The 22,477-nt window shown below is 37.0% G+C and overlaps 1 protein-coding gene across 1 annotated transcript in view; it reads left to right on the top strand.

Annotated features, from left to right (window-relative positions):
• The window catches only part of LOC107681073 (unconventional myosin-Vb-like), a 59,192-nt gene that overhangs the window by 17,203 nt on the left and 19,512 nt on the right, over positions 1-22,477 (top strand). Inside the window, exons 2-21 of the mRNA XM_016477220.1 lie at positions 6,931-7,041; positions 7,899-8,011; positions 9,190-9,346; positions 10,030-10,173; positions 10,261-10,342; positions 12,954-13,061; positions 13,159-13,268; positions 13,382-13,647; positions 13,976-14,057; positions 15,064-15,204; positions 15,453-15,575; positions 16,182-16,265; positions 17,936-18,037; positions 18,100-18,101; positions 18,179-18,265; positions 18,537-18,648; positions 20,856-21,067; positions 21,187-21,343; positions 21,429-21,668; positions 21,758-21,994. Of these exons, the coding sequence (XP_016332706.1) occupies positions 6,931-7,041; positions 7,899-8,011; positions 9,190-9,346; positions 10,030-10,173; positions 10,261-10,342; positions 12,954-13,061; positions 13,159-13,268; positions 13,382-13,647; positions 13,976-14,057; positions 15,064-15,204; positions 15,453-15,575; positions 16,182-16,265; positions 17,936-18,037; positions 18,100-18,101; positions 18,179-18,265; positions 18,537-18,648; positions 20,856-21,067; positions 21,187-21,343; positions 21,429-21,668; positions 21,758-21,994 (2,670 nt within the window). The remainder of the gene's footprint in view (positions 1-6,930; positions 7,042-7,898; positions 8,012-9,189; positions 9,347-10,029; positions 10,174-10,260; positions 10,343-12,953; positions 13,062-13,158; positions 13,269-13,381; positions 13,648-13,975; positions 14,058-15,063; positions 15,205-15,452; positions 15,576-16,181; positions 16,266-17,935; positions 18,038-18,099; positions 18,102-18,178; positions 18,266-18,536; positions 18,649-20,855; positions 21,068-21,186; positions 21,344-21,428; positions 21,669-21,757; positions 21,995-22,477) is intronic.

Below are 22,477 nucleotides of genomic sequence, written 5' to 3'. Positions count from 1 at the left end.
TGACTAAATCATCTTACACTCACGGCATTAACATTTTTTTTGTCTTCCAAATTTCTCTATAAATTATAAATACCTCTACCACTGTCTAGCAAATTGTTACTCGCTGGTTGCTAACACTGGACCCTTGAGGGGACAGCTTACTTGTTTTCCACTTCATGAAAATTATGCAGTGCTCCAAAAAGTTTAAGATGAGTCTGTACCATCAGCTCTTATTATCATCAAGCTACTTGTGTTTCTTGAGCCCTTTGAACAGCCTTAACGCTACACTGAAACAATATAAGATGGAGTGATGTAACAGACTGCAAAGCCAGACAGGACCCCTGCTGTTCGATCGAAATATCCATTTCCGCTGTGTCTTGGTGAATCTCACTGTTCGCTCCCGGTTTTTCTTTGTATTTCTGCCTGAAGCGCAGCACAGACTCCTAAAAGGCAGACTGTCTATGTTCAGTACGTCCTGACATTTCACTCATCTCAGTTAAAGTACGTCCCCATTGTGTCAGACCAGATCAGATGATCTCTAAAGCTGGATATACACCATGCAATTTTTTGTCCCATTTTTTTCTCAGAATGTATGATGATCCCAGTAAGATCTTGGCATTCAATCAGGCTGCAGGTGTGACTTGTAGAAATTTAGGCTACGTCCACACGAAGCCAGAGCTTTCCCTATCTGATCTTTTTTTCCCTCTCGTCTCAAGAAATATCTGTGTCCACACGAAACCACAAAACCGACACAAAACGATGTAGTATACATGCCAGACCAGTATGTGGCGCTGTAATTCTGCCACAGAGATGCACTAAAAACGGAGATGAAGACTTGGACTATGCGCATAAACCTTGCGCACGGTGTACGAACGAACATGAAACAATACATGTATTAATCTGTGTTAATGTTAGTTAATAAAAAGACAATCATTCAGTGTTTGTTCATGTTTTTATTGCTGTTATGTGATGTAGCGGTGTCTGACTAAGGGCGAGACGTGGGCTGATGGCGTCATCATTTCAGAGAATATATACGGATTCGCTGTCCACACGAAAATGCAAGGGTGGCGTTTTCAGATTTATCCACTCTGGGACCCGGTTTCAAAAAATATCGGTTTCACTCTCCCAAAACGCCGGATCCATCTGGATGAAATGCCTATACGATACAAAATGTATGCGTATACAGCTAAAGCTCCATGTGGACGGGGCCTTAGGCTTTGCTAGTTGTCATATCTTTGTTTAAATCAGGTGTGAACAAGTACACTCAAGAATAACAAAAAACGTTCAAGAATAACAAAAATCACCTCCTTTCCCTGCATACAATTCATTTTAGACATTCAGGGATGCACATGCTTTCTGCAACTAACTCCATGTGAAACTGTCACATGGGTAATATCAGAGCAGCACACTCAAATTCAGCACCCGATTCAGTAGTATCTGCAGTATCTCTCACTCCGCCTCTAACTAGGATTGAAAATGCTGTCGTCAGCTGGGAAGGCTTTGATATGGAGCGACTTCAATGGAGAAGACTGTGCAAAGTTCAGGCGTAACAGGAAGGACTGAGTTGTCTTTTCCACAGTACTGTACACAATTGAGGGCAACTTCTGTTTGTGGGACAATAAACCAAACTATTTTATATTTCCCATTCATTCATTCCTATTCATTAGGTTTAGGTTTCATTTAGGTTTCCTATTCATTCATAGGTTTTTTATGTTTAGGCTATGTTTTAAAAAAGGTTACTTGTTCACACCACTGTGCCAGCTAATTTTAGGTATGTTTTTAAGAAGATCTGTGTTTCAAAAGGTGACATTAAAACACAACCAATCATTTAAGCAGTGTTACATGTAATGGGTCCATGATATATTTGTACCATATTGTTTAAATTACAGTTTTCTTTTTTATTTATCTGTATCAGTTGATATTGTAGGGTCCTATGAAATCTATTGTATTTTTTTATTATTGTTTTTTGTTTTTTTTCATTTTACTTTTTCTAGACTCTGTTTTCATGGTTACATTTTATTCATCAAAAAGCATGTCTAATTAATTGAAATCATTAAACTTACAATATTAAACAGCAGTGCATTAAAAATGTAACAAAAATTACATTTTTAAGGCCCTATGAATGAAATATTTTTTGTCTTATTGTCTTTATCTTATTTTTTTCTCAAATTCAAGTTTGAGAATGCTGTGAAGACCTTTAAGTTTCTGTTTGTATATGATATGACGATAGTTTTACTCAAAAGAAATGGTAAAATGCTCATGAAGGGGAAAGAGATTATATTCATGTGTTCATGTAACTTACTCATATATTGAGGCGGCAGAGGCTGAAAACAACGCGAACATCACGCGTGCTTCAGTGTGTGTGTAGTAAATTAAACCGTGCATCTGCGCCATTCATTTACACAGAGAAACGCAGAAATGCAGGATTCTTATTTAAATAGTATTTTGCGGCTTAATAATCACACATATTAGTCCATATCACGTTTTTATTTAAGTGCACTGACCTACTTTTGATGTATCCATCTAAATTTGGCAAATTCCATGACACTCCGCGTTATACTGTAAATTCTGTTTTTATTACTGGATTCCACGATTCCGTCTGCGTTTTCTGGATTGCCGAAATCAAGGGCCCTAATATTGTACATGTAGCCTAATTACGCATTCTTACTTGGCTTTTTTTACATTTAGATCATCTAACACGCAAAGTTAATCTTTAAAAACACTAATAATTTAATAACACTGTTAAATATAATCTTTAGCGGGTCATGTGACAAGAACCAACCAATCAGCTTCATCCTTTCCCGTAACAACATTGAAAGCTCAGTCAAGATGAAGGAACAGCTGATCATAGCTGTACAGGGATAGCCATTTTTAAATAAATTTAGTAGCAGAGCTACTGCAAGCGATTTTTAGTGCTGCAAATCCATTTATCCTTTGCTGAAACTCCCCAGTCTTCATGGAGAGCGGAGGTCATGGTTGCTTAGCAACGGCAGACGCCTCCGGAGCGCAAGCGCCCGAACGCTTTGGAAAAAAAGCAGAAAGCGGCGCGCCTAGCGTTTTCCACGCGTTTTTAGGCGCGATATGTGAATGGCCCCTTATGCAAATCTTCCCAGATCGTGACGTAGGTATGTGGGGGCGTGTTAGAACGAGCCGTTTTAGGTAGGCGTGGTTAACTCTTAACTTTTATAAAGAATATCTCTTTGGTTTTGAGACTTTAGTGTTTGCAACTTTACAGATCTTCTTTATGCACCAAGAGCTTGTAACACTCCAAAGAGAAAGGAAAAATTGAAATTGCATCATATGACCCCTTTAACATCTATTTTTCATATTGTATTATGATGTTGTAATGGCTAAATTCATGTGCATTTGCGGTTTTAATATCCATAATTAACTGATCATCAGCCATAACACTGAAGTCAATTTGGTGTCGTCCAGCATTTTAAAATTGATGCAGTGCTATAGGTAAAGTGACAACTGAACATTTTGTCATCAGTTACTCACCCTCATGTTGTTTTAAACCTGTATGACTTTCCTCTGTGGAGCACAAAAGAAGATATTTTGAAGAAAGTTGGAAAACAAACCATTTTGGTGACCGTTGACAAAAAAAACACTAACATTCTTCAGAATATGTTCTTTTATGTTGCACAGAGGAAAGTAAGTCATACAGGTTTGGAACGACACCAGGAAGACAAATTGTCCTTTTTGGCTCAAATATCCCTTATATTCTGGGATACTGATGGGAGACTTTATAACAGTGTTTGACTGGTTGCTGCTTAATTTGAGAGCATGATTTATGAATCTATTAAAGCTCATCATACAGAGTTGTGGTGGATTTAGCGACTGAATGTGCTTCTAATAAACTTGCAGCTCTTTAAGCAGCTTATACCCACTGAGTGTGTTTTGTGGATTTTTTGAAGGTCAAGAGCTGCGTCCTTTACACACAGATCGCTAGCGGAAACTGACTTCTAACTGTCTTCAGGAAAGATAACAGCACTCTCTCATTACATACTCTTAGCCTTCAGCTTGCTTTCAGTTTATCACCAACACAAACGTTGAGACACTGAGCATCACTAGGAGCAGAAGACAAAATGGTTTATCATTTAGTGGTATATTATTTTTCTTTGATTCATGAGTCTCTTACTTTCTTTAATATCTTGGCTAAAGCTCAGGGCTGACAGGAAGGGAATCCATCTCCATTAGTCCTTTGCTGGGTAATGCAGACCTCTGTCTGTGTCATTATGGCCAACTAGTTGTCCAGCAGCTACTAATATATATTAACTCTAAGACTATTTGCTAGAAGAATACTACTTGAATGCATCCAGCAGTTGATTCAAACATATCAGATTCTCATTTTTCAGGGCAGACAACCTCAAACACATAGGCATCTCATTTGAGTAATTTTCTTCTCTGAATAACATGGAGCAGCATTTTATCTGAAGCAAACATAGTTTGCGTACATCCTGCTGTGGTTCTAATTTATCTCTGTTAACTTTTCTGCCTGTACTGCTGATCCTCCAATTATATACAGAGTATGCTGATAAAAGCATTGGAGCTCTTCTGTATTCAGCTTTATTCAGTTTTGCCTGTTCCTCACTGGGAAGATCACTGGGTCTTCTGACATAAGCAAAACCATGATTGTATGTTCATATTACATTAGCTATGTTTCCATCCACTGGAATGGAACTGGAATATCGCATAAAATATTTGCGAATAAAGTTTCCATCCAACAAGTCAAGTAGAACAAAGTCATCACTTTCTGATAAACTGGCACTAAATATCTCTAAGAAAACTAGGAGAATCCACTGAATATAATAATTTTCATATGTAATAAATTCAGGGTCGGCCCTAGAGTGCACAAGTGAGGGGGCAGGCACGATTTTTTCTGAGAAAAAAAAAACCCGGGATAAACACGAAACTTGTAAATAAAATAATCTGATATGTACAATTTAATAACATATAGCCTAGTTTGATATATGAATTGGGTGTTTGTCAACGATTGCATGCGGTCAGAGATTCCTGTGTTTACAGCTCCGTAAAATAACCTACTGGAATTTCTGTAGGTTTGCTGTATAGGCCTAGTTAAAATATTAAAATTACAAACACACAATAACATTTTAAGTTACTTCCATTTCTGAAAAAAAAAGAATGTAGGCCTAGTAATTGATGTCATAAATACACAAGCCTGATTTTTGTTTTAATTATCGATCGTACATCCCAAAAAAAAAAACCACATGAACCTTTGCAATCAAGACTGAAAAAACAACAACGTTGAAGCCAGAAGTAAATGTAAACCAGATTTGGCCCAGACTCTGTTGCTATCTGGGAAGCCAAGCATAAGAATAGCCTACTAATGTAAATTTGTTAACCCACAGTAACAAATTTTAACCAATTAATCGCATATTTTCGTTTGCTGCATGCTTTTAAAAACACACTAAAAATAAATGGTTCATTTTTTTTTTTTTTGAGGAAAATTTAAAAAAAGATAAGTCTCGTTTCTCGTATAAGTCGCATTTTCAGAAATAATAACGGCAGGCCTAATAATGTTATAATGTACCAACATTATGAACACTATAGGATATTTTAGTTCCCCTCACTTTACAACAAATCCTTTAAATTTAACCGTATCAGAACAGAATAAGAATTTAAAAATATATAATTCTAATGGATAAATATAATTGCAGTATATAATAATATAGGCTTAGCAATAAACAGGCCAAAACAAATTAAATTAAAACTAAACGTAAGGTGAAGTTGGGCTTAGCTCTCTAGGCACAAATCCGAATGTGTCCATATTCGTGATGTAGCCTATTTGAAGCTAAACTCTTAGCCTATTTATTATGTAAAATAGGCTTTGTAGTTCACGCGTTTCAGTATCGACGGAAAAATATCATAATGAGCAAAAATATGCCACAGTGGACCGGTGCTCATGCCGAACGGCACGGTGAACGGCTGTGCCGTTTCCAATGAATGCAGTAGCTTAGTGTGCGCGTGAGGCGCCGGCGCGATCAAACAGCTGAAACATAAAATAGGCTACTCCGTCATTTTTGGTCATACAGTAAAGGCATAATTCGAAGCAAAGTGTTAGAAGTTTGAAAATTCAAGAATAATAGCAAAGTTAATAAGAATTCTTTCTAAATGCAGTACCGTTCTTATTTCGCTCTGCATAACCTGAACGAAAAAAATATATATTTTTGCTAAGAACGAACCGAAATTGCGTGTATTTCGTGTATTTAACACCCTGGGAGACCTTCCCAGGGCAGTACCCTGCCTCACAGACTAAAATCAAGGCGCCTACTACGGACACGGCACCAGAGGTGAGGGGGCACAGTGACCGAGGGGGCCAGGCCGGGCCAGGCCCCCCGTGGCGCCAACACTGAATAAATTACTTGTGCTTCAGAGAGAGCAGACGTAACACAATAAATGCGGTCATTGCTTTTAGAGGTGGATGCCTGCGCTTTGGGAACGCAGGCATGTAAGACAGTAATTATTCAGAAATACTTTGATGACAGACTTTCCTCAGGCATTTCAGAACGACCAAAACAACATATAGATGCTGTGAACGAGATCGGTCCGCTGGTTACTGTGGTTAGTCAATTTATCCCGTCTCCTAGCACAAAGTCACATGACTTTTTCATTGCACATGGTGGAATTTATTCGGTAAATGTGTTTCCATCGTAGTTTATGCGCATTTTTTCTTATCGGATTAAAAGTTTATCCTGCTCAGTTGTGCACATAAGTTTTTTTTTATGTGCATTTTTAGAATTTATGTGCATCTTGACGTTTCCATCCAGCTTTTTTTTATGCGATAATCCAAAATGTGCATAAAAATAGGTGGATGGAAATATAGCTATTGACAATCACAGATGTGTTGCTTTCAAATGTGTTGATTGAGCTTATGGTGGGATATCAGAGGTTTCTTTTATTTAAAAGTGTTTTTTATCTGTGTTTCAGTACACCCGGGTTTGGATCCCTGACCCAGAAGAGGTTTGGAAGTCAGCTGAAATCATCAAGGATTATAAGGAGGGAGACAAAGTGCTTCATCTCAAATTAGAAGATGAATCGGTAAGCAAAAACCCTCCCCTTTATCTTTCACCAACAAATCTTGCTTGAACCTTAACGACTTGTTTTATTGGTAAATTAAAACAAAAAATGTCGGCGGGGAAAAAAGAATATTAGGAGCAAAATTGTTTGTCATTGTGGAAAATTATTAAAACAATAAATATTGAAATGGTTTATGTTTATTGCAGTCTTTTAGATCTGCTTTTTTGTTTTAATCTATGAAAAATCATCTAAAAATGGATACATTTTCATATTAAAATCAAAAGTCTGGGTCTAGGACAACAAATAAAAACAACAACAAAAAAGAAAATCTGTACAAAAAAAGCATTTGAAAAGTAGCAAAAAAATATAAAAATAAAGATATTTGCCCCTAGTTGACAAAATTAGGGGAAAAAAAAAAATTCTGATTTATAAAAAAAAAATAGCTTTTTTTTTTTCTCCTCAGACTACAAAGCAAAAAATCTCAGTCATGACACAGCAATTGTGACCTAAACCAGATCCTAACGCTTCCTGCATTAGTTTGGGTTTCACCGTACTGAGGAAAGTGTGTCTTATGAATCATTAATCATGTTTTGGTGTGTAAGAAGCGCAGGCCCTGAGAGGGAAGGTTGTACGCCATATTCTCGAGTGTATTATCAAAAAACAATGTTGGGGAAACCTAAATAAACCAGTAGATGAAATAAAGATCAGCATAACTTATTGAAGCTCTTGTGCCTGTAATGCATTACCAACACTCTCAGTCTGCCAAAAGACACTTTTTGACTCTTGAAGCCCATGGAGTTACTTGACATTGTGGTTTGAATCCAATCAATTTCTAATCTACTGTTTCTACTTAATGGCATTACTGTCTCTATTCCTAGACGTTAGAATATTCAATTGGTCCCAAAGACAATGCACTTCCATTTCTTCGGAATCCTGATATTCTGGTGGGAGAGAATGACCTCACGGCTCTCAGCTACCTCCACGAGCCTGGGTACAAAGCTGTCACTGTGATGTACCCTAAGCTAAAAGGTACATTATTTTCCCCTAAATGGTATATATTAATACCTAAAGTGTACATATTAGTAACTTTTGAGTTGACAGTTTTGTACCTTTTTTTGTGTTGATAACGCAGGTGATACCTGAACAGCACACGTTGCTATCTGTGTTTAAACTAAACTCAATTAAACCTGGCCAGTTTAAATATTAAAGAGCCAGAAGACGCGAACTCGCACGCGCAGTGAGAAGATCTGTGTGTGCGCTCATCCGAAGCGCGTGAACCCACGTCTCAGAACGCGCGCAAATATTAAGCTCTCTTTGAAGTATTGTGCTTGAATGGACAAATTCACACAAAAATTATGTCAAAATGCCCTTCTTGGTGAGTATCCTAGCAGACATAGTCGGCTGAACAAACTGTATCAGTGCACTGGATCAGTGCGTTCTCTTAAAGTGACAGCACTTTCTTAATGTTAATCAAACAGCAACAACACGGAAATCTCACTGCTCTTGATTGAATAACTTTTGTAACTTTAATAAAGATTAATCTTTAATTTATACAGTCAAACATGCAATGTTATTTTACATTTGATTACTTTATTCAATTTCTGTACCTAAAAAACCTGAAAAGCACTGTTTATTTTATTTGTATCTTTGCTCTATTGCATTTATTTGTGCTGTTGCTTGTAGTTAGATTATTTGTTCTTATTTTCTTTATTTTTATTTGACAATATAGTTTTTTCCCTAAACATAGCACATAGCACAACCGTACCGAAACCGTGACTCTAAAACCATGATAGAAAACCGAACCGTGAGTAAGTTGAAACATTGCACCCCTAATAAGTACATTGTACTTATTTTTGAATGTAGTTAATGCCACCCTAATATAAAGTGGGACCACATCATTTTTAATCAAATTATTAAACTAACTACCAATTCCATTTATTCAAATTATGTTGCTGTGTCCATTTTTAATAAATTAATTTTCTATTAAATATTCTGATTATCCTGAATTAATTGAATATCGCATATTTCCAGGGAATTTTGACCCTTATGTTTCATATACCTCTTATTAGTTGTATGTGCTTTATATCAACAATGGATTTACAATATCATCTCAGTTATTCATAGGGACGATGTTTTCATCACTGTTTAAACCTGAATGTTCTTCTGCAGAGATGAAAAGAACCAGTCGATAATTGTGAGTGGCGAGTCTGGAGCCGGTAAAACAGTTTCCGCAAAGTATGCCATGCGCTTCTTCGCCACAGTGGGAGGTTCAGCGAATGACACCAACGTCGAAGAGAAAGTACTGGCCTCCAGCCCCATCATGGAGGTATGCTATGAACTAATTCTTGTGAGAAAATACGATCTAGGTCACCACATGATGTTAATCAGTTGAGAACCACTTGATTGGCTTGCGTCACAGACACATTACCAGAATAATTTGTGTTCAATTTGATAAACTTTTGCCACCAAGTACTTCCATCGTGTGCAGCAGCTGTAAAGGTGCCCTCAATTCACTCATCACTCCATCTCATTGCCACCTTTGAGCTGCGAAATTAAACTCAAGAATCAGCAGGCCTGTTTGAACAGATAAGAGCAAAGCAGGCACTTGTGCCCTTCAGGAAGATAATCTGAGTGCCAACGAGAGTGGCCAAATCTCACAGTCAATTTAGAGATATCATTACTGTGGAAATGAGCATTGGTGATAGAAGGGCCTCTTAGGATGCGAACCTAGACATAGACCATCCTTATACTACCGGTGACTCATAACACCCCAGCTCAGACAAACAAATAATCCAAAATCACGGTAATTACTCATTCTAAATTATGCCGCAAACAGGATTTTAGGTTTACGCCTCTATCATGTTGCACCCTCTGTTGTGAAATTCTTTCTCCACCCTTCTTATGTTCCATTATGCATCAATCATAGTAATTTGATAACCTCCTTTTTCAGATTAAACCAACCAAAGAGTGACTCAAGCATAAAAATTTTCTTTTTTTCCTTCTGTGCAGGCTATTGGAAATGCAAAAACCACCCGCAATGACAACAGCAGCCGCTTCGGGAAATATATCCAGATCGGCTTCGATAGGAGATATCACATCATCGGTGCCAACATGCGAACGTATCTGCTTGAGAAGTCCAGAGTAGTTTTTCAGGTTTGTCTCATGTAGGAATGGTGCTTTAAGATTCATTTGCAGCCCCTTGTGCTTTTCCAAGTGTTGAACATCAATATATTTTTGCAGGCTGAGGAAGAGAGGAACTATCACATCTTCTACCAGCTCTGTGCTTCATCCTCTCTGCCAGAGTTTAAAGATCTAACCTTGAGTAAGTGGTCCAGTTAACTCAGTGACTAGTTTGGTTACTTGTAACTGTATTTTTGAAATCCAAGTGTTTTTATTTGCCATTGACTAGGGCTGGGCCGTAGGACGATACATACTGTTTGATGGCAGAAATAGGTGTTATAATATGGTCCTCATGGCACAAGATGATAAAAAAATGTGAGACATGATGCAGCTCATCTGTCAAATGAGGCTACCTTTACACTGGTGTGTTTTTGTTTTAAAATGCATAACTTTTGCTATGATTACGCCTGTCGTTTACACTACTCCGGCGTTTTCGAGGGTTGAAAACAAGACTTTTGAAAATGCTGCAGACCCCATTTTAGTTTGAAAACTTACACTGGTTGCGTTTCGGTGTAAACAGACCAAAACGGAGACTTTTGAAAATGATGGCATGGCTGCCCACATTCGCTCTGCGTATCCTTGAACAGGTAGGACACAACGCGGTAGACAGACAGTGGCAGCGGCAAAGCCAAACACAGGCGCCATCTTGCCACGTGAGGTACCTCCTCTGTCTGTTGGAAGTACATTTCACATGTACAATGTACATTTGACATTAAGGCTAAGTTTACACTTGTGTGTTTTAGTTTTAAAATGCATAACTTTTGCTACAGTTACGCCTGTCATTTACACTACTCTGGCGTTTTCGACCCTCGAAAATGAATACTTTCGAAAACGCTGCAGACCCCTTTTTAGTTAGAAAACTCCGGGGTTGCGTTTCAGTGTAAACGGACCAAAACGGAGACTTTTGAAAACGATGGCGTGGCTGCCCACATTCGCTCTGCTTATCCTTGACGACCGTGTAACAATAACATCATGCTTATTGTTGTACCCATAGATATGTATAGGTAGATTCCCCATTCGACCGCTCCAAGCACGTAGATGCGTCCGCCATCTAAATAATAGGGAAATACATATCTATGGTTGTATCTGCATGAATGGTCATGTGACATGCGTTTTTTTGGTTGTGTAGTGTAGATGGAGATTGTTTCTGAAACGCAGTGAAAACGCCAGTGTAGACGAGGATCGTTTTCATTTTAAAATGCCATTTTAAAACGAAAACGCACTAGTGTAAACGGGGCCTTAATATAATGTCTGAAAGTATCTTAATTTGTTTTGATTTTTTTTCTTATTAAATATTCATATGCACATTTTATTCAATTAAAATGTAATAAAATTGTATTTGGAAATATTATTGGAGGGGTGAGGTGTCCAAGTCGCAACATCTAGTTACTGGGGTGCCTCAGGGCTCAGTTCTTGGACAACTTCTCTTCTCTGTCTACATGGCATCACTAGTTTCTGTCATTCAGAAACATGGCTTTTTATATCACTGCTATGCTGATGACACTCAACTCTGTCTCTTTCCATCCTAAAGATTTGACGATAGCTGCTCCCATCTCAGCATATATATATATATAAAAATCTTGCTATGTGTACTGCGTTAGGCTAACCGAGACTTGTCACAGCACATAGCATATTATTGCTCTTTTGTTGGTTTTTATTGCTTATATTTTCCAAATTGTAAGTAAATGTCTAAATGTAAATGTAATTATTACTATTTAAAGTAGTTTTCTCATTTCTAATTTATTTTAAAGCTGCAGTCCGTAACTTTTTTTTGGTTAAAAATGATCCGAAATCAATATTTGGGCAAATTTAAATTTTAAAAAATTAGAGATTAGACTGTACAGAAATTGAAATCTACACGTTTATACACACTATATTCACATAGTAACATAATGCTGATGTTGTTAACATTAACAATTTGAGAATAAAGTATAACAATAATAATAATTTGCACGGTTTGATGTGATATGAGCTCATTTAGATTAAATCACCATAGCGTGATTTATTGTAATGCTTTTTTTCTCAGTTGGTCAGAACAAACGTAGCAGACTTGTTACTTACTTTTTCAGATAACAATATACGGTGAAAATTCTTATTTGGGTCATATATTCCAAGACGTAGGCTAGAATCTGTGATTCTGAAGTACAGTGAATATCCACACCGGTGCGGTGACTGACTGCCACACATACTCCTCAAAACATTAGATTCATCCGCACTGGAGCCGTGCCAGAGCACAACCCACACAAGGAAGATAATTCCGCAAACAGCTGCAATTGCAGGTTTTCAAACAGAGATGGCGACAAAGAGGCAAAACTTACGGACTGCAGCTTTAAGATATAATTTATTCCTGTGACAGCAGAATTTTTGCCATCCATTACTCCAGTCTTCAGTGTCATATGATCCTTCAGAAATCATTCTAATATGCTGATATTGTGCTCAAAAACATTTAGTATTATTATCAGTGTTGAAAACAGTTGCTTACTATTTTAGTGGAAACAGTAAACGTTTTTCAGGATATATTGATGAATAGTAAGTTCAATAGAACAGCATTTATTTGATATAGAAATCTTTTGTAACAATGTAAATGTCTTTAATGTCACTTTTGATTAATGCATCCTATTGAATACATTAAAAAAAGCTATTACTGACCCCAAACTTTTGAATGCCAGCGTACATGATTTTGATCATAATGCTGCCACTGACAGTCTTTAAGTCTTACTCATTCAAATTGTCTATTCACCCTCATGTTTTAGCCAGCGCAGAGGACTTTACCTACACGTCTCTCGGTGAAAACATTTTCATTGAAGGGGTGAACGACGCTGAGGACCTTGTGAAGACAAGAGAGGCTCTTACAATGCTTGGTAAAAACTTCAGCAATAAATATGACTATAACCAAGGTTTTGCAACAAGCCATACTGAGTGTCAAACATAAATATTACAACACTGTGTGTTGTGCAGGTGTGAAAGAGATCCATCAAATGAGCATCTTTAAAGTAATTGCCTCCATCTTGCACCTGGGGAACGTGGGGATTGTGTCGGAGAGAGATGGAGAATCCTGCCATATCAACGTAAGTGTACAGCAAATATTGTGTCTTAGTGTATGTTATCTATTTTAGCACATTACCGTTAAACTGCTGACTATCCTTCACTAAACAGTTACAATCTCTTTTTGCACCTGCAGAGGGATGGCACACATTTACATCATTTCTGTCGGCTTTTGGGTATAGAGCAGGAGCAGATGGAGCACTGGCTGTGCCGCAGGAAGCTGGTGACCACTGCCGAGACCTATGTGAAGAACATGTCGCATGCCCAGGCGGTCAACGCCCGAGACGCCCTGGCCAAACACATTTACGCCCATCTCTTTGACTGGATCGTGGAGCACATCAATAAGGCCTTGCACACGTCCACCAAACAGCACTCCTTCATTGGGGTGCTGGATATCTATGGGTAATGCTTGTGATAATGAGAGGGCATGCAAGTACAGCTTGAGAAACATAGCTCTTCGGTTTCTTATATACAGTAGAGTAATATGTCTTGTGTTTTGACCTTCCCTTAGCAGAAACTGCATTGAGTTTTTAGAGTTAGCATTTGCCTGTAAGCCTTTCTGACCATGGGACTAATTACTTCCTCAAAGAAGGGAACTTATTGATCAGCATTAGAGTAAATAAGCAGAGAAGTGCCAAGCTATCGGATGCAGAGAGAAGTGTGGAAGGTGTTGAGTTTGTTTTCAGGGAAATCGGATTGATTTTGTTAACATGTCTTCACCTCCCAACAGATTTGAAACCTTCGAGATCAACAGCTTTGAGCAGTTCTGTATTAACTACGCCAATGAGAAACTACAGCAACAGTTCAACTCGGTCAGTAATAGATTATCAATAGATCCATATGGTTAGTGTCTTTTGGGCCACTCGTGCTATGCAGTATTTAGATATATATACCATCTTAAATGTCTTAATATATTGGATAAAATAAAGTTGTATAGGCTAAATAATGTATATTCTCAATTTTTAAGGTTAAAAATCGCATTTAGTTATAAATGTTTTTAATTTAATATTTTAAATATTATTAATAATAATATTTTTTAAATATATTGAACAATAATTTAAAGATTTTTCACAACAGAACTCTGAACAGGGCGTCTTAATTAGTTTCAATTTCACTGACACTAATATGCAGTATTTAGACGTATACTATTTATAAGTATTTATTTATTAGATGAAGTATTATAATGATTATAATTTTTTTCTCACGTTTTAAAAGTGGAAATGATTTTTGTTTTATTTTAATAATAACTTTTATTATTAATAATAACTTGTATTTTTTTTAAATAATTAAACCATTTTTCATTATTCATTTAAGAAAATGAATGAACAATTTTACTACTTTAGTTTGTTCTTGAGTGTTGTGCACATCTACAATAAAAATAATAACCTGGACATTTCCTAAAGAATAATCCAGAATGAAACTAGTTTTCTCAGGAATATTGTTTTAATTGATAATCATTTAATAGTTTTTCTATATCACTTTCTAATCAGTTTGTTTTTTTTTCTTTTCAATGGCTTTCAGTATCACTTTCTATCCTATTAGTCTTTTATATTATTCATTTGAATAACAAAAGCCAGTTGCATAATTAATCATATTCCAGGACATTTTAGAATTGCAATTACAATTTAGAATTGCATTTAGAAGTAAATAGATAATACAGTGTAGAAATACAAAAGCGTTCATTTTTAAAAAGTTAGAAAATGTACTGCATGACAGGAATGACCTGTGTGTTTGTGTCATGACTCTTCGCTGTATTTAGTTTCAAATTTAATGTATTTGATGCATTTACCTAATACATATACATCATATATTCCTTAGCATGTGTTTAAACTGGAGCAAGAAGAGTATATGAAGGAGCAGATCCCCTGGACGCTTATAGATTTCTATGATAACCAGCCGTGCATTGACCTCATTGAAGCCAAGCTTGGTATTCTGGACCTTCTTGATGAAGAGTGTAAGGTGAGTCACGAGCAGAGAGAAAACAGTTGTTGAGAATACGATAAAGAGAATTTGAGAGGCATGTTATCTAAACCGGTCTCTGAACAGAGCGTCTCATTTAGTTTTAAAGACCTCTGCCTCTTTGAAGTTTTTGAGTATGAATCAGAGCAGCTTCAAAAGTGTGATCATGCTATTTCTGCTACAGGTAACCCAAATAATGTTTTCAGTTTCCTGCAGTTCAAAGTATTTTTCTTTACTGCATCTGACAGGTGCCTAAAGGAACGGATCAAAACTGGGCTCAGAAGCTGTACAGCCAGCATTCAAACAGCGGGCATTTCGAAAAGCCCAGGATGTCCAACAGGTCTTTCATTGTGGTCCACTTTGCAGATAAGGTTTGTTCAGCTTATATTAAGCACACTATAGGGCTCAGGATGCTGCTGGGATATAATAACACCCAACCTATCATACTTAAAGAGATAGTTCACCCAAAAATAAAAAATTATGTCATTAATTATTCACCCTCATGTCAGAAAGCTCTCGGATTTCATAAAAAATAAGTTATTTTGTGTTCCGAAGATGAATGAAGGTCCTGCGTGTTTGGGACGACACGAGGGTGAGGAATTAATGACAGAATTTTTATTTTTGGGTGAACTATCCCTTTAACTTCCTAAAACTCTTTTACAAACAAAGCAGGCTTTTCACACTTTAAGCTGTAAACCATTTTCATTTTTAAATCTGTAACAGATTTAAATTGAAAAAAATTACGTAAATACTTTTTGTGGAAATGAGCAAAATGTGTGTTGCGCAGATGGGCTCACTAAAACCCAATTTTTGTGAAATTGTGTTACACAACACAAATGTTTTGGTTAATAATGCATGATGAATGCAACAAAAATAGATGATTCATCTTCATGCCAGTTTGGGGGCACAAAAATGATGTAGCATGTTATTTTTAGTGTGGTACTGATGAATGCATCACACTTGTGACATTATGACAGGTTGAATATCAGTGTGATGGCTTCCTGGAGAAGAACAGAGACACTGTTTATGAGGAGCAGATAAACATCCTCAAGGCCAGTCAGGTGAGCACTGTATATTTTTCTTAAGAATAAAATGTTATGTTTTTTAAAAATGCATTTATTTATTTTTTTACCCTCTGTTTATTTAACTCAGCTCAGTTATGTTGCTCTTCCCCATCCAGCCAAGCCTCTGTTTATGCTTCACGCTTCCTCATGTCTCTGCATGATGGAAATCACACTTTAGCTCATGTTTTGCTCTCTGGCCTGTTTAAGCAGTTAATTGACTTTCAGGCAAACAGAGGCCTGACATTGCCCACACCTAGCACTGTATCACCCGAACAGCCGGCTATTCACGAACAGCTTGTAAAACTCCAAAGAGAAAGGAAAACTTGAAATCGCATCATATGACCCCTTTAACCAAGATTAAATAGTATATCCATTGTCTTTGTCAATACTGATCTCTCTCGTAGTGTTTTGTCCTGAGGTTTCTTGGCAACAGAATTTATTTGTAGACAGCAGCACATCAGCGTCTACAAGCTAAAAATCTTCTCTGCAGGACAGTGTCGAGTGAAACTTTCACTAGGATTCTTGTAATGAGGTGTCCCTGTGGAAGAAGTGCAATTTAAACATCAGTTTGTCTCAAGTGATAACAGTTTTCAGCACTGCTGTCTGAAGTTTAAATATGTTTCCCAGCTATGTTCTCTTCAGGATATCTGCAGTACTCTCATCATGCAGGGCTCTCATTGTGGTTTAAAAAGTCGTGTTTTTTTTATCGATGAAATAGTGAAGGCTTGGCTCTTGCATATTAATTAGGTTGTACACAAATAATTTAACATGATCTTTTGCTGTTTTAATGAATAGTCTGTGTGATGTCTATGACTTCATTATTTCATCTACCACTGATCGGCACTTAAAAGATACTATTTCAAGTATGTATGTCCTTATTATTGGAATACTTTGTCCAAAAATGAAAATAGTGCAGGAAATTTAGCAATCGTCAGGCCATCAAAGATTACATCACTTGCTCGCCAATGGATCCTCTGCAGTGAATGGGTGCCGTCAGAATTTAAGTCTTGTGAAGTGAAAAGCTGTGTAAGAAAAAAAAAAATCCACCATTAAGACGTTTTAACTTTAAACTTAATACTTACTCCATACTTCATAATAACACGTCCTCCAGTGAAAAAAAAAAACATACCTATTGTCTTTTCAAATCAAAACATATTTGACAAATTTGTTTAAAGTAATGCTAAATTTCTCAGAATCTGTTCTGGATTCATTTTGGATGAACTAAGGGTAAGTAAAAGTTTTCCGTCTGGGGTGAACGATTCCTTTAAAAGTATACTATATTTGTGTTATTTTCTTACTGATTTAAAACAGCAAATTAAATCCTTTTCAGTCTAAATTTTAATTTTGGTCACACTTTATTTTAAAGTCCAATTCTCGCTATTAACAAACCTTAGCTACGACTTTTGCCTCAATTAACTCCTAATTTGCTGCTTATTAATAGTACGGTAGTTGTTAAGTTTAGGTATTGGGTAGAATAAGGGATATAGAATATGGTCATGCAGAATATGTGCTTATTTGTTTTGTAAAGTTCACATTTCTAAGAAAGGATAGGGTCTTGTTTTGCTCTGTTTGTGTCCTCTGCAAATTCTGAGCACAAAAGCCCCTTCAAGGATGCTAAATTGAGAGGGTTTTGTCAGTCACATGCTCTTAAGGTTGTGAACACACAGTCACAGAGTTCTGAGTCAGATAGCCTCCAGTCCCTGAGCGGACTGCAGTCTCCCAATGCCTCTCTCACAGGAGATGTGCTCTATGCTCAAAAGAAAGATCCGGTAGGTCTCTAGATAACACACCAAATCTCTTGTGGTGTGACATGCTCACTTTTTGTACCCAGATGTTCCTTGTTTAGAATCTTCTTACGTTGGTTTTCACAAAGATTCCTCACTTTTCGATTGCTCTCTTGCTCTTTGTAGGTTTGATTCTAGAAGAGCTGTTCAGCAACTGCGAGCATGTGGAGTTCTGGAGACCATCCGCATCAGTGCCGCCGGCTATCCATCCAGGTTATTATACGTATCTGTACTTTTACTCAAGTACTTGATTTGTGTACTTCGTCCACCACTGCAGGTAACGGATCTACAGATTCCTTTAAAGGGCTTCAGGACAGGGTAGACATGGGGCTCTTATGCTTTTCAAACAAGTACTTCGTATACACATGCATGACCTCGTGTACTCTTACTAATCATTGGAAATTATATAACTATGGAAATCAAACCACAAATACGAGTTTATTTAAAATGTTTTTTCCTCATCACATCTGATGTCATTTCTTAGGTGGACCTATCCAGATTTCTTCAGCAGATATCGGGTGCTCATGTCAAAGAAGGACATGACCATTGGGGATAAGAAGCAGGTTTGTAAGAACCTGCTGGAGACCTTGATAAAGGTAAGACTACCATGGCTAGAAATGACTCAAATGTAAGTTGTATGCATAGTGCTCACTCTCATCCTGGTATCGTGGTTATACAATGTTTGTCTGGACATTTACCACAGCAATTTTGAAGTACTTTGTACTTTTATTTATTACCATGCTATTGCCATCTAAAACTATCCGTGTGCCATCTATTACCATGTTACTGTTTAAGAAAATTGATAAGCTCAAAACATATTCCTATCCTAGAAATTAAAATATTTTGTAAACATTTCTAACATATACTCTGATTGAAAGTTTGGGGTCTGTAAGTGTTTTTTTTATTTTAAGAAATGAATATGTATTAGGATGCATTAAATATATATTAGTGCTGTCAAAATTAGCGTGTTAACGCAGGCGATTCATTTTTTCAGTTTAACGCGTTAAAAATATTTAACGCCGTTAACGCAGGGGCAGGGCTACGGTTGGCCACCCCACTCACAACTGCTGTTTCTGTCTCTTTTTTCGTGACAAGAACCATCGTCGATTTAAACGCAGAACGTCTTTATGATCACATCAAACAGGAGACTTTTCAGACGTGTGCTCCAACTTCACTTCAGGGTCAGGTGCGAGTCAAACAAGGAAATGGTGCTCGTAGAATGCTCTTCAATTGCACGCACAAAGGCGCCGGTGCGCTTATTTCATATCAAAGTGCGAATGAAACAATGTGCATGCAATGTCGTAGTTATGTCGTCAGTTAAGTCATGAAGTTACCAAAAAGGCAATTAAAGCTGCCTTAAAACTGTGCATGTATGTATTTGTTATATGAGTCACATTTAAGAACATGTATCTGAAATGCTTCCAAACTGTCCTGGAGCATCCCAGCACTGTCTCCCTCACCTAACACACTCGATTCAACTCAATAGAGACTTTAAGAACTGAAGTGGGTCAGAAAAGGTAAAGAGAGATGCGTATCAGATCACGCTCAGCAGCGACAGCTCTTAAAGTGACAGCAGACAAAAAAAAAAAACTAATAACCAGCTGCTGTGATGTCTGGTAATCAAAGATCAAAAGAAAAACAGGAAATCAATAACTTTTGTAGCTTTAAGGATTCATCTGTATTTAATTTAGAATTTAGTGTTTGATCAATTTATGTATATTTCCTACTTGCTGAAGGGCACAGGTAAATATGACATTTATTATAATGGGTTTATGTGAAGATTGTTTTACAGTAAGTTCACTTAAATTAGAAGTTATTTTAAGTAGTCTAATAAATGTTAAAATTGATAGCTTTGTAATGTTGAATGGCTAATCAATGGTTAAATATTAAGGGAAAAAATTATTTCATAGAGACATTAAGAGTGACACTGGCCTTCAGTCATAAAAAAGATGCCATTATACAAATATTAAAAATTTACTGTCTTTGTTGTTTCTACAGTAATTTGAAGATTGAATGAAAAATATTTGTAAAAACTTTAATGTTAGGTGGGATTAATTTCAGAAAATATTTTTGATTAATTAGTTGTTTTTTTTAATTGATTAACAGCACTAATATATATATATATATATATATATATATATATATATATATATGTATGTATATATGTATATGTATATTTCAAATAAATGCTGTTCTATCCGTCAAAAAATCCTGAAAAAAGTGTATCATGGTTACCAAAAATATGTTAAGTAGCACAACTGTTTTTTTTAACATTGATAATAATCAGAAATGTTTCTTGAGCACCAAATCAGCATATTAGAATGATTTCTTAAGGATCATGTGACACTGAATACTGGAGTAATGGCTGCTGGATATTCAGCCCATTTTGCCATCACAGAAATAAATTAAAAGATTAAATTTTGCGTTTAAAATTAAAGTTACATATTAAAATTAAAAGTTATTTTAAATTGTCATCATATTTCATAATATTACTGTTTTACTGTATTTTTGACCAAATACATGTAGACTTGATGAGCATAAGAGACACAAAAACAAAAAAAATCTTACTGACCTCAGACTTTTCAATGGTAGTATATTTATCTCAATAAATGCAGTTCTATTAAAAACTTGCCATTTTTTTACACTTACTGCTTGTTCAAAATAGCATTTTGGACACATGAGCAATGCCCAGGGGTTACATATTTGCCTTCTCCAACATAAAAAATATTTGTAATGTTTTTTCAAAGATATTTATGATGAATAAACCTGTTAATTGTGCCTCTTATCTTAATTTCTCCTTCAGGACCCAGATAAGTTCCAGTTTGGAAAGACGAAGATTTTCTTTAGGGCAGGTCAGGTGGCCTATCTGGAGAAGCTCCGAGCTGATAAGTTCCGCTTCGCCTGCATTAATATCCAGAAGACCGTGCGAGGATGGCTCCAGAGAATTCGGTACCGCAAGATCCGCAAGTCTGCTATCACTCTGCAGAGATACGGCCGGGGTTACTTGGCACGCAGGTGAATGTTTGAATAGACGGCTCTTAGATTGAACTTCACAGAAATACAGAATACAGAAATATTCAGCTTGGTATGTTTTTCGCTTTACTTACAGCTCTTGTTCTCTCATTCTCTCTCAGATATGCAGAGATGCTTCGCCTGACCCGAGCAGCACTTATTTGTCAAAAGCAGTACCGGATGGTACGAGTTCGACGGGAGTATCTGAGGACCCGTCGGGCTGTGATCACCATTCAAGCGTTCGCCCGGGGCATGTTCATACGCAGGTTATATCAGGAGGTACTCTACAGCACTTTATCTTTTGTTTCACACTCTTCATGTTTCTTTAAAGCACAGTTTTAAGCTGCATTTTCTGTCTTTTCAGTTCCTGCTCCATCACAAAGCCATGATCATTCAGAAGACCGTCCGTGGTTGGCTTGTGAGAAAGAAGTATCTCCGTGCCAGATATGCTGCCATTGTCATCCAGTGTTTCTACCGCCGTGTACGTGCCAAGCGCCAACTCAAACAGCTCAAGATAGCAGCCCGTTCGGCCGAACACTTTAAAAACCTCAATGTCGGAATGGAGAACAAGATCGTGCAGCTTCAGAAGAAGATGGATAACCAGGTACAGGAGCATAATAGGATGCATGAATGATTACGGAGTCACCAAAACGAATTGACATGGTGTTGACTAGTTATCTTCTTTCTTTACAGTCAAAAGAGTATAAAACTCAGAATGAGCAGCTGGTTGTTACTAACACTACTCTGGGATCAGAGGTCACCAAGCTCCAGAAAGAAGTGGAGACTCTTCGCAGTCGGCAGACTGCTGGCACTCAGGTGACATCACTGCAGGAAGAGCTTGAGAAGTTGAGGGCGGAGCTCCAGGAAGCCCACGCCCAGAGGAAGCAGATAGAGGAGGAGTTCAGCAACGAGAAACAAGGACTCGAACAGGTGAGAAAGGATGCTCAGGTAACTAATTGATGTTTGTTGATGTTCTTTGTCTCAAGAATTGTTTCATATTTCTATATCATTTAAAACGTCTGAGGGTAAATAGAAAAACAGGTCAATGCATTTAGTTTTCAGTTTCCACAGGAAAACAATGACACTCTAAAGGGGCAGCTGTTATGTAACTAATGTCTGTCATGCACAAGCAAAGTTAATAATGCATGGAAATTGTTTAAGAGGTTTGACCAGCTCACAAAAGGTCTTTTGAAATGGAATAATCAGCTAGTAAGCCTTTTAATGTAATCATCTCCCTCATGTTTTGATGGTAAGAGTTAAAATTGATCAATTTAAATTATAGTAATGTCTTAATATCAGTGCTATAGTGATGCACTCAAATAGTTTTTAAGGTTATGCTTTTTCCTTGGTTTTTTATAGTAACGTGTGTGTGTGTGTGTGTGTGTGTGTGTGTGTGTGTGTGTGTGTGTGTGT

Source organism: Sinocyclocheilus anshuiensis, unplaced genomic scaffold (assembly GCF_001515605.1).
Source record: "Sinocyclocheilus anshuiensis isolate Anshui unplaced genomic scaffold, SAMN03320099.WGS_v1.1 scaffold412, whole genome shotgun sequence".
Taxonomy (NCBI): Eukaryota; Metazoa; Chordata; class Actinopteri; order Cypriniformes; family Cyprinidae; genus Sinocyclocheilus; species Sinocyclocheilus anshuiensis.
This window is presented reverse-complemented; position numbering and strand designations above follow the sequence as displayed.